At 41.7% G+C, this 13,602-nt stretch overlaps 1 protein-coding gene across 1 annotated transcript in view; it reads right to left on the bottom strand.

Moving 5' to 3' along the window:
• LOC129168131 (pyruvate carboxylase, mitochondrial-like) overlaps positions 1–13,602 on the bottom strand; it is a 297,125-nt gene that overhangs the window by 111,037 nt on the left and 172,486 nt on the right. The window contains exon 12 of the mRNA XM_054753045.1: positions 12,502–12,684. Coding sequence (XP_054609020.1) covers positions 12,502–12,684 — 183 coding nt within the window. The remainder of the gene's footprint in view (positions 1–12,501; positions 12,685–13,602) is intronic.

The raw sequence follows: 13,602 nt of genomic DNA on the forward strand, positions 1-13,602 counted from the left end.
TAAAGGCAAAACCCTGGCCCCAATTTGACTAATCAAAAATGCTGAGTAACTCAGACCCACATGTATGAGCCCCTAGTAGACTTCAAATGCCTCAAACATGAGCGCATCTGCCTGCAGCCAAAAGCTCAACTGTATGTGACATTTACAGTCATGGTGGACACATTAGGATGCGTTGGCCTGCAGTGTGCTGCATGAGCAACTCTGGATGCATCAGCAGGTTCTTGCCCGACAACCAGTCGAACCAGTCCCGATAACTGGCAGGTGCAGCAGCTACCTAATTGAAAGCCCTCGGCAGATGAGTGCTGGTGAAGATATATAAAAGATGGCAAGTTATCTCCCGTCTGTATCACATCTTGTCAGTCATCCAGCGTTGGGGGAGAAGAGGAGGAGGATAAAAAGACTGACTGAAGATAAAAGAGCAAAGTGAGACAAGAGGAGCAGGAAATTGATGCAGATGGAGCACAGGAAGCAAGAAGGAACAGGAAGGAGGCATAGATAGCATTAAAAACAAGCTACCTCCACCTGTATCGTGATAAAACCTCAAGGTGGTTTATTATCATGTTAAGATAGATGGATGAACTGCAAAAGACAAAATGGTGGTGAGAAGGCTAATGTTTGTCCTAAAGAGGTGCTAAAGTGATCCACATTTCCTTCCTATCATCTTCAATATAATGGTCCTCCATTTAATTCCCATCTCTGGTCAAGACATCATCATCCTCACTTGAATGACGAGCTCCACCTGACCTTTCCACCCCGCCTGTATTCATTTTCTCTCCTTTTCATTTGCCTCCCACTGCCATTCTGACGTTTATAATATAAAAAAATTCCACTGAGCAGCTTTCACCTTGAGTATTTTCATAAATGGTTTATTTGCAAACACTCCCCGGCATCTCACGTATTTGTTTTTGACGATGCAAAGAAGTAAATGCAAATGTAAGGCAAAGCACGCATATTACGACATAGTGTTGAAGAGTGAAAAGCAACAAGCCGCAGGGTGTAAAGCAATTAAAACAACAAAAGTTTAAGACCACTTGCCACACCACATTCTGTCTCAACATAGCAATACAATCGTTCCTCACACTATAACGGTTTTTCACAAATTAATTAGTAAATGGCAGCTGTTTTGTGGTTGAATACAGGCCATTATTAGTAAAAATATATATATATATATATATTTAAGCAAATTGTACTTATTCTTGGCCTAAATTAAGTATTCTCAAGCATAAAAATGGCTAAATGAACTCAAATATAAATACAGGGCAGAAGAAGCATTCTAATTGTGAATGTAGTATTCTACATTGGCCACTTGGTGTCAGTAATTGTTCGGGAGACAAGCACCACACGTTATCGCCAAAACCGGAATTTATTTAAGGTTTAAATTATCTCACAACATTCACTATATATATATATATATATATATATATATATATATATATATATATATATATATGTATATATTTTATACTAATTGTTACTAATACAATTTTTTTCACTTTAATCCTAATAATAACATGGGCTATTGCTAAAACTCAAAACACTGAACCTCCGACTACACTTCCTGTCCTCCACACATCTGTCCCCCCGCCACTAAGGTCCCTAGAGAGCACACTAACTGTGACACACACGAGCAGATGTTTTATTTCCATCTTAAATGGCTTATTTACTCTTATTATATGTCTACTATAACGAGTAATACGAGTGTAAAGCCTTTTAAAGCTGCCATTACAATACATTGAGACAATAGCCACCGCAGGAAGTACGCTGTCAAGAAAAAAAAACAACAAGGAACTGTTAACGTGTGAGCCTATGTTATGTCTTATTTTCTTGATTATATCTACCATATTGGGTAATACAAATGTAAATGTTACTATATGGGTGTTATTTCATTTCTAGAGGGCTCTAATAATGTTAAAAACTGTATTTAGAAGATTGTGAACATGTTTTGTATACCATAACTGCAAAAATATTCCATTTATTAATATTGATAGAATCCTATTTCACTTCATGGTTCACTTATAGCGGCCTATAACCCTATATGCCCAAATGCCCTACATATAACCCTTACAGGTGAACTTAATTTAACCTTCTTCCATTTGAATGCACATGTCCAACTGTTGGTGTTCGCTAACAAGGAACTGAGTGGCAAAATTCACAGCTGGTGTGTGAACCATGAATCGACCAAAAAATATCCTGGTTCAATTGGAGTTGTTATTTAAACAACCCTCTTCACATTTATTCACATTTTAACATCATGAGACCAAGACGGCACTGGACGATTGATCAAGTCAGGAAAAGCGTAAGGAAAAGTGACACAAAAGTCCAGCAAAGGTACTTCGTAACAACAGCTTATCATTCCAAATCTCTCGTTAGGTTAAAAAAAGGCACTATGAATAATAAAAGAGCTCTCCGTTGGCGGTAGAGACCTCTCTTATCTGTAGATGCACCACTTCTGGACAATATTTACTGAGCGCTCACAGATCTAAAACGACAGCCTCTCAAGGGAGCACGGCCGTGTTTGTGCCTTCAATTAAAGCTACTCGACACGGAAGATAAAACGGGGAAAGGAACACTGGTGTCAAGGTGTAAGTTTTTATGTCTATATCTATATATATCTATATATATCTATATATATATATATATATATATATCTCTACATGGCCAGGTTCCCTATTAGGGTGGTCCAAGTTTGGTTTAAGCAGAATAAACCCCAGCATCGCCAACATGCTCCATCCAATTACAGTTGCATTAGCGACATGGGCACTGGGCTGGTATGCTCACTGTAGCCTTAAAAGTCCTGAATGAACACCACTTTCGCCTCAAAGTGCAACAAGGGAGTGTTTTAAGGAGAGGAATGTGTGTGGAGGACTTTTAAGGCTTTGAGACACGAGTGAGGACACCACATTTAAATTACAAGTGTTCCGAAAACACTGGCCTCCCCATGCAGAACTGATGAGGACTTCTTTAAATGAGACGATGCTTGAGCCACAGATAAGAAATGAAGACACATAGGCGGAAGGAGAACACCAGAAGTCTTTGTCCTACAATCCCAAGCAGTTTGACTGTGACGTCTATTAGTTTTAAATGACAAATAATGAATGCATACTGATGCCAACACCTGGTGAAGGACAAGCCGTGATTAAAGTCAATGACAATGAGAAAGTGAATGGAGCCCAGCCAACAGGTGCTCTTCCAACACCACCTTTTCCATTACCTGTTACCTGTTTCTTATATATGCATTAGCTAACCTGTTTGAAGTCATTTTTCAAAGCACTACTCAAAAAAAGCAGACTGGGATGGAATAAGGTCATATCCATTTAGACAATTTCCTCCAGGCTGTTGACGTGAAGTGCAAATCCAATTATCACTGTGTGGTGACAGAGGATTGTATTTTCGGCATTTAACATTTATACCATACTACACATTGCCAATTGCCAATTTGAGTGGATGAGAAGGAGATACTACTGTCTTCTTCTATTTAGGCTTAAGGACATTTTGACATGAAATGCATGCATATTTGTTCCTAAAAGTGTCTGGCAACTTTCCTTTCATATGGATCCACCAGCAGTAAAGACCCAATGACAGAAGGCCTCACTGGAAGACCAAGCCGCCTATAAACATGCCAGCGCTGCCACCCTTCAGTCTGCAATGTGTACAGAGGTCTCATAGGCATTTTGGCTAAGCCAACTTAAGCCTCTGTGTTGTTTTTGTACTTTACTATGTGGACATGTTTATCTGCATTAGTGCGGTAATGCTTGAATGGCCCATAGTTGCACCAAAGTGTGGTCAGAAATGCTTACGAATGCACACACACTGTAATCTGTTGAGGGCTAATTGTACTATAGCATGGAGTGTTACACTCTGCATTGGAGGATGTGCAGTGGAGAAGTTGTTTGGTCAATGTTTGGATGAACTGTGCGTCACATTTCTATTCTTAAAACATGCAAGGATGCTTCCAGAACCGGAAAGTGAGAGCAGGTCAACCTCAGGCTGTTAACGAGGGGCCAGGTGCTGCAGCCAAAAAACAAGCGAATGCAGATCTGCAAACAACCACTGCACCAATGATGACTGTGAGTTAAAAAAAACAAACATACTGTAGCTTCAGGGATTTATTTAAAAGAAACAAAAAGTTGTGTTTTAATGAGAACAACTGGCAGCCCTGACAAGTCCGTAGATGCCTTCAAGCATTCAATGCTTCTTGAAAAAACAAAACAGACGCATTTGCAGGTGTTGTCGCTGGAATACGTAGCACGGAATTATACTGCAGATGCTTTCAAGCTGCCTATGTGCTTCAATCGTGTGCTTCCCTCTTTCCAATTGTGGGGTATCAACTAAAATGCAGCCAAAATGTCAGTTCTTTCTTGCATCTTTGATTCCGTTTTTGGATGACGAACACACTGGTGGCCGCTCACGTGTTGGCCAGTCTAAACTCGTACGGCACAGCCATTGTAATTACAAAAGTGTGAGAAGCATCATTTGCTATCTATCAAATACCAGGCTCACTTCAGGCATCTGGACTCTCCGAGCGTCTGCTTTTCGGACCTAACAATGTGCATCTGCAGATGACAGGTGAAGATTATGCTCTAAGGCTATCGAGGGAAAGGCTTCTTGAGACGTCATCTGTACTTCTGTGAAGAAGTAAGGCTATGTCCACACAATTACGGATTTTTAAAAAACGCATATATTTGTATACGTTTTGGCTTTTGTTAACACGCAAATGTAGGTTTTGTCCTTAATAACTGAGCTTTTCGAATTCTTCGGCCATGGTGAAGACTTTCAAAAACCCTGGCTTTAGCATTTGTGTGTGGATGTTGAAGAAAGAGTATTTGGCTGAGTATCAGATGATGTAACAATCACTGTATGTGCCGTCATTTCCCCACTAGATAAGTATAATTTAATGTGTGCAATGGCAAACATTACCTTGGTGGTTTTACATACTGAGAAGACTTCTCACATGTTAAAGAATAAACATATTCCTACTCTAACTTTACACAAACAAAGGCACCATTATGGATTTCGAACAACACTGCTGCTGTTGATTTGCTTTCCAATACTATTACAAAGCTCCCGCTGACAACAGCAGTTTTGGACAAGCCCCGATGATACCTCCAGCTGGTGGCACGACTTTGACAAGCAGGTCGTTATATTGGAAGAATGGCGTGAGAATTTTCGTTAGTGTCAATGATGATGCTTTTTTCAACATCTGCCGCACTCCAAGAAGTACAAACAAAAGCTGTAGTAATTTGACACTTGATCAAACTTACTTAAGATTTGCCAGATCAAAACACGATCGCTGCATAAGACTTCAGAACGTGATCCAATTCACTACTTCCTGGACCTGCGCTCTAAGCATCATGGGAACTGTAGTTCTTTGACCTATAAATTAGCCGCATGATCGTTTAAGCCACAGGGTTCAAAGTGTGAGAAAAAAGTAGCGGCTTATAGAACAAAATTACGATACACGTCACAGCATGATCGTGATAATCATCATCTGTTACATTTTAATCAAATCTGTTCGCACATTTAGTGCCCTTTCCCAGGTGTGCATTTGTCTGTGTATGGGAACTCCTTGATTCAATAAGTAGTTTCTAATGTGATTATTGTAGCAACTTGTTTGCTCCGTGTATCTTTTTAAATAAATACTATGCCTGTTTTTAATCGTGCTCAAAGGCAGCATGTCAGAGACGAACAAAAGCACAGAACTTGCATTCACACGTCAAGTGTGTTTATGAATTGTTTCCACACGGACTGAATCATCTGCCATCGAAGTCTGTTTACTTTTCTTTTATTCTGGCTGCCTACACAGCTCTCAATGCTCAATTGTACAGTCTCTGCCTGAGTCACACTGCTGCACAAGTGCATCGTTCCTCACCATGGTGCCTGCGTGTGAACCAGGCTTGACCCACGCCGCAGTAGCCACCATGACAGATAGCCTTTCCCGTGCGACTAATCAAATTTCATATCTTCAGCAAGGTCATCACCTTCTACTTGGCCGCTGATCCCCACCATCTTCTACTTCCTTGTCTGGCTCTGATCACAAATTAAAATGCAAAGGTGTTTCGGCTGCTACACCGGGAAACAGGAGGGGGGCTCTCTCAATTTGGGTTTCCTTTTCAAAGGGGCTCACACTTCTCAAGCTGTGCCGTTACTGCACATCAGGTGGAATGGAGGGCAGAGACAAGGTGAGGTAAATGTGGACACAAGTACTGCTTGCTTTGCGCACTGGCAACAGAAACTGTTTGAAGCATGCAATTCTTCAATATATTTTACAAAGATGACAAAGTTTCACTCAAAATTTGCACATGACAGCACACCACTTCCGACACTTTCTCTCACAGGGTTTATTTAGTCGCCCACTATATCAAAAGCACCCGAAAAACAGCTGATTTTCGACCACTAAATCCCAATTATTCCAGCTGACCTCGTCCTGGTGCTGCGTTGTTGATGCTGTCGACGGTATAAACGCATCTGTCTGTTTGGGAGGCGGCATTTGTATTGACACAACATTTAAGTAACAGCGCTGCAATTGCTTATTATTACTTTCTAAAAAGTTAATTAAATTTAAAAAGCCCCAGATGTGTTTATTAAATTATATATTTTGTTACTGTTGTGTTATTTCAGTGACCATTGTGGGTTTATCTTTCTTCCACAGAAGGGTATTAACAATTTTATCCACGTCTGTATGTATGCGATGAAATGTAACCACAAGAGTTCTTTTTTTTTTTTTTTAAAGCTACTCAAGTAGAAATGATATAATAGCCGCCCTCTTTTCTTGACACACATCAAAACATGACAGACAAAAAGACTACAGGGCACCTCACCTGTCAGCTTTTTTCAGTATCTTTATTGTGATGTTTTTTTTCTGCTTGTTTTTTTTTTTTATTTACCATCCTGCCACATCGCAGATGTCGCTCTCTCGTTGTCTTTTCACTGTTGTCATTTTCCTGTATTAACAATGGAGACAACTGAACCTTTTTCCGCATTGCCAGACATATTTGCACACTGTGGCGAGAGACAAAAACTATAGCTGATGTGACGTTTATTGTTGTTGGTCCCCCCCCTTGATCTTTCCCGTGTCAGCAAGAGCAGCCTTAATAGGATAAGCTTGGAATGCTTGACAGCAATTCCATGATATTCCTTCTGGTAAGCACTTTGCCACATTAGGGAAAATATAAAGCAAAATAGAAACAGAAAACAAATATAGGACCTTGCTTTGGGCCTTCCACAAACTACACACACATTTGCATGATTACTGAGTCAAAATATGCTTCCGGAGGAAATATATCCCAATTAGTGTATAACGCAGTCACGTTCATTAGGTCCACAACACACAAGCCGTATTCTCCAAACCTACAACCCATCTGGTGTCGCCGTGAAAGTTTAATCAACGACAAATGTGAGCCAGGATACCAGGCGGGTGATGAAGTCAACACCTGGCCTCTTGTACACGTTAGCCCTGCTCCATAGTGGTGAGGAATGTTAGGAAAAGGGGATGTAAACGCGCTCATTACTCACAAAGGATATTTTTAGAAAACAGCATATGACACAGCACTCATCCTATATTGTTTCTCACATTTTGCTAACCGACTGGCGAGAGGTAACCTTTAAACATTTTCACTGACAAGAAACTTATAATCCTAAATACATTTAAGCACCTTTTCAGTGCAGGATGAAAGCATAAAATGACAAAAACTTGTTTTCTTCTCACCAGCCGCAGCTCTCATTTCACCTTGATATATCCTTTTATATCAGCACTGAAGGAATCAGTGTGGACGCAAGCAACCATTTACAGTGTGAGACCTTGCCAGCCGAGGTCTCACATTATGAACACGGATGCGACTCTGGACTAAATAATACCTCAAAAACTACATGACTGGGGCTTATTAAAATAGGGTTATTTCATATTTCTTATGTGCGGTGGAAATTTACCGTAAATTCCGGTGTAAAAGCCGTTACTTTTTTCGGAAACTTTGAACCCTGTGGCTTATACAGCGGTGAGGCAAATTTATGGCTAAATTCTAATCTCGTGACATCTCCTTTACTTCAGAACTACTACTAATTGTTTAAATACTGTGCCGCTCGCAAGTCAGTGAATAAATAGTAGCTCTTTCTTTGGCAGGAGCCCATCACAGTGCACAGTGCACAGTGTCAGTGCACTCACAACGAGCTTGTCAACCCATTGGAAATCGCAGGAAGTCATGATATATACCAGTATCCCAACATAACAGTCCGACTCGCTGTGTCGCCTTTCAAAGAACACTTTACTAACATCAGTAAATTCATCACACAGCAACGTCACACTCAAAAGGTGTACCTGACAAATATACAAACATGTCCCAATCTGAGTTGAAATGAAAAAAATCATTTTATAGTTTTCTCACATCGCATTGCATCTGAGCAACGGATTCATTGGGGTGCTGCAAAGACGTCAGCTTCCCTCTGGGCTTCGGGGCGTCTGGCTCCCTTTGGTGGCAGCATTGCAGCGCCATCTACCATTTTCTATGTTTTCTATGCTCACCCAATAAAATGGTTTTCTCAAACAAAATGCATTATGGGAAAACTTTAAAATGTTTTTTTCATATTAAACTCATATTGTTAAATGTTTATATATTTCTGAAGTATAACGTTTGAGTGTTAAGTTGCTGTGTGACATCTTTAATGTTGTTTGTAAGATTCAACAGTGAGTCATACAGTTATATTGAGAAATGACTTCCTGCAATTTCCAATGGGTTCACAAGCTTTATTCATAGCTCATGATTTGCTCCTGTCAAATAAAAAGCTGCCTGGTCCCCACTGACTTGTGTGTGCTACAGTATGTCATTTTATGATGTGGACACATGTGGCTTATACACCAGTGCGGCTTATATATATAAACAAATCAGTTTTTTCCTCTAAATTTAGTGGGTGCAGCTTATACACCCGAATTTACGGTATGTGTACACGTGTTGCAGTATTGCTTAGTTACACAGCTTTAAAACATGCACACAGTGACTTTATGTTCTGTACAGAGTAAGCTTCAGCATAATAGTATGGCAATATTAACCTGGATACGAACACAGCAATGAACAAAATGTTAGATTGTTAAATTAGATTGTTAACCACTGAAGAAAGATTTGTGACAGTGGTGAGAATTATGTGTCTTCTAAGGGAGTCAAGCTTTTGGCTCACCAACAGCTCCTCAAATTGTTTTGTTGCTTACATCGATTTTTTTTCCTGCAAATATGTATTTGTAATGTAAAAATAGAATTATTATCAATTAATTATTATTTATATGCTCAACATGCTCCAAAAAATATACACTACTCAAAAAAATTAAAGGAACACTTCGAAAACACATCAGATCTAAACTGGGGGAAAAATGACCTTGAATATCTTTCCTGATAATAAGTGGGTGATGTATTAGTAACAAAATGATGCCACATAATTTGATAGAAATGAAAATGATCACCCTGGATAGAGGGGGGAAATCAAAGACACCCCAAAAATGAAAGTGAAAAAATGATGCAGCACACTGGTCCATTTCGCTAAAATGTCATTGTAGCAACTCAAAATGATTCTCAGTAGTTTGTGTGGCCCCCACGTACTTGTACGCATGCCTGACAACGTCGGGGCATGCTCCTAATGAGACTACGGATGGTGTCCTGGGGGATCTCCTCCCAGATCTGGACCAGGGCATCACTGTGGTACCTGGACGCATGGAGGAGATTCCAGGAGACAGGTAGTTACTCCAGGAGAGCTGGACAGGGCCATAGAAGGCCCTTCAACCCTCAGCAGGATCGGTATCTGCTCCTTTGTGCAAGGAGGAACAGGATGAGCACTGCCACAGCCCTACAAAATGACCTCCAGCAGGCCACTGGTGTGAATGTTTCTGACCAAACAATCAGAAACAGGCTCCATGAGGGTGGCCTGAGGGCCTGACGTCCTGTAGCGGGCCCTGTGCTCACTGCCCAGCACCGTAGAGCTCGATTGGCATTTGCCATAGACCACCAGAATTGGCACCTACACCACTGGTGCCCTGTGCTCTTCCCTGATGAGAGCAAGTTCAACCTGAGCACATGTGACAGACGTGAAAGGGTCTGGAGATGCCGTGGAGAACGTTACGCTGCCTGCAACATCATTCAGCATGACCGGTTTGGTGGTGGGTCAGTGATGGTCTGGGGAGGCATATCCCTGGAAGGACGCACAGACCTCTACAGGTTAGATAACGGCACCCTGACTGCTATTAGGTATAGGGATGAAATCCTTGGACTCACTGTCAGAACCTACGCTGGTGCAGTGGGACCTGGGTTCCTCCTGGTCCACGACAATGCCCGACATCATGTGGCTCGTGTATGCAGGTAGTTCCTGGAGGATGAAGGAATTGATACCATTGACTGGCCCCCACAGTTCACCTGACCTAAACCCAATAGAACACCTCTGGGACATTATGTTTAGGTCCATCCGGCGCCGCCAGGTTGCTCCTCAGACTGTCCAGGAGCTCATTGATGCCCTGGTCCACATCTGGGAGGAGATCCCCCAGGACACCATCCGTAGTCTCATTAGGAGCATGCCCCGACGTTGTCAGGCATGAGCATTATGGAACAAAAAAGTCAAGTGGTAGACCCAAAAAAAAAAATCACACCTGCGCTGAGCCGAGGGATCCGATTAGCTGCCCATCAACACACAGGGTGGTCTTTGACCCAAATTAAGACCCTTACTAGTGCAGACTGCAGCACAATAACCATCAGACGGCATCTGCGGGAAAATGGTTTAAAAAAAACAAAAAATTCAAAGACCTCGTCTCCTTCAACGCCACAAAACTGCCCGTTTAGACTTTTCCAGGGAGCATCAAACATGGGACATTGAAAGGTGGAAAAAAGTTTTACTCTCTGATGAGAAAAAAATGTAACCTTGACGGTCCAGATGGCTTCCAACGTTCCTGGCATGACAAGGAGATCCCACCTGAGATGTTTTCTACCCGGCACAGTGGAGGGGGTCCATCATGAGCTGGGGTGCTTTTTAATTCAGTGGAACACTGGAGCTTCAGATGGTGCAGGGTCGTCAAACGGATGCAGATGTTGCAGCGGGCATCCCTCATGACTGAGGGCCCTCGTCTGTGTGGTAACAGCTGGGTTTTTCAACAGGACAACGCTGCAGTTCACAATGCTCGCTTGACCAAGGACTTCTTCAGGGAGAATAACATCACTCTTTTGGACCATCCTGCATGTTCCCCTCATTTAAATCCCATAGAGAACATTTGGGGATGGATGGCAAGGGAAGTTTATAAAAATTGCCATCAGTTCCAGACAGTTGATGCCCTTCGTGAAGCCATCTTCACCACTTGGAGCAATGTTCCCACTAGCCTCCTGGAAACACTCACATCAAGCACGCCCAAACCAATTTTTGAAGTGATTAACAAGAACGGTGGAGCTACTCATTACTGAGTCCTACTGAGAACATTTTTTGTTCTGGTTTGGAGAGTTTTTAGTTATTTTTTGAGCGATGGTCTTAAACTTTTGATCAGCTGATAAACAGCCTATTTCAGTTTAATTGTTGTTTTCAATAAATTACTTTTTCAAAATGCTTTTGTCTCACTCCCTCTTCTTGTTTTTGCATATTGTAGCTCTACTTAAAACCTCATTAAGATCCAAATGTGCAAAATGCAAATTCTAGCAATTTTTCAACTGGTCTTAAGATTTTGATCAGGAGTGTATAAAATAGAAAAGATCCATCTCAATCTGAAAAAAAAGGTCCAGTCTCATTGTGTGTATTATTTGTAAATTTCCAACTATTTACAATTTTTGCAGCTTTTGTTTCCTGCTGCTCATTTTACTCACTTTTCCAGCGTGTACTCTCTAATTCTGTAGCAACATTCTTTCACTCGCTGTGGTCTCCCTGCCTCCTGTTCGTGTGCTCACGTCTGTGCTGTGTGTGTAACCCGTCTCTCTACCTTCTGCTCACTGTCGGCACATACGGCATCACACATTTTGACTGTGTGCAGACCATGTGCGGTTTTTAAAAAAAAATGCAAAATGGAGGAAAACAAAAGAGGTTAAAAATCACCCATTCTCATTATGTCTCCGGCTAAAGTAAATGTGCAAGCAATAGCTAGTTTCGGTTTCTGTTATGTCGACAACCGCTCATGTCGGCGTTATCTACTGTAGTCAGCCAGTCAGCCAGTCCAAGGAATGTGGACATTAATGGGTTCCACTAAGTTATATCTGATGACATAATTTGTATTTCATTTGCAGAAATAATGTCAAATTCACTTCATTCATTAATATATGCTCAAAAGCATACACACTATATGAACAAAAGTAGTGGGATTAGTGGCTCTTCGACCTCTTGGAAGTAACAACATGTGAGAAATTCTTCTTGGAACAGGATTTTAGAGATTGTCTGTATGTATTTCTGCACATTTATGAGCTCAAAGGCCACTGATTAATGAGGTGTGGCCCAAGACAGTATAGCTTTTCCAGCTTGTTTAAAGCATCCTTGAACGTAAACAATGACTGACAGTCCTACCTTGACCCCCCTCACTCTGAACTCGGCCAGGGCTCGGCTCATCTTTGAGGCGGCGGTAGGCAGGTCCTTGCCACTGGCGATGACTTTCACCAGCAGAGAGTCGTAGTGCGGCGAGATGACAGCTCCCTGGAAAGCCGAGGCGCTGTCCAGTCGGATGCCCATGCCTTCGCCGCTCCGAAACACCTGAACGTTGGAGAAAGCAGACATAGCTGTACACATTGTGGTCCTTCAATATTGCTTTGGATATGATTCTTGCAGATTTGGCTGCATTTGGATATATGTAGGCACAATTTGTCAGGAAGATTTACTGTTTTCATTAAAGTACTCCTGGTGCTCAGTGGATGAATGCACAGCAGTGTTGTTAAGAGCCTTTCTCTCGACTAAAAGTGTCAGTTATGCTCTCATTCACAATGATTGCTTTTATTTGATGCCTGCAGGAGGAAAAAGACACAGCTGACCTCAGAAAAAAAGCGGACTACTTTCAACTTTATGAAAGACACTCGAATTGTACTCAAATGATTTTTACGTGAGCGTCCTAACAGCGAATGGGACTCTGGGAAGACAGTGCATCACATCTGCTTGGCTCCTGGCATGTGAGCATGGAATTAACCTGCATGCAGTGGCGGCGAGAGGGCAGAAAACAAGCAGGGAATGAGTGAGAAATGGGAAAGGGTGGAGCGCTCCAAAGCACTTGGCAGGAGAGCAGAGAGGCGAGAGAGGAAATGTGAGGAAGGGAAGGGAAAAGCGCATCCAACTATGCAACATATGGAGCCCCTCGAGGGCTGGAAGCGAGAGATGAGACGGAATTGTAATTATAACAATGTTGTGGCACTCTGGTGATGGGCCAGCAATATCTTCAGACAATGCAGGCGTCCAGGACTGCAAAAATTTACTATTCAGCCTGCGCAGTTGCTGCTACAATGCAATTCAATTTATTCAGTTAATAATCTCCTGGCGTGAAATGATCAAAATGCTGACTAATGCGAGCCTATTAGCTTATTAATTAGGCTTGATAAAACCTTTCACCAAGAGAGCTATGATGTAAAGCTCTTGAAATAGAAGTATGTGGAATCAGGTCCTTTATTATTCATTTTTAAAAGA

The sequence above is a fragment of the Dunckerocampus dactyliophorus genome, chromosome 15 (assembly GCF_027744805.1).
Source record: "Dunckerocampus dactyliophorus isolate RoL2022-P2 chromosome 15, RoL_Ddac_1.1, whole genome shotgun sequence".
Lineage (NCBI taxonomy): Eukaryota > Metazoa > Chordata > Actinopteri > Syngnathiformes > Syngnathidae > Dunckerocampus > Dunckerocampus dactyliophorus.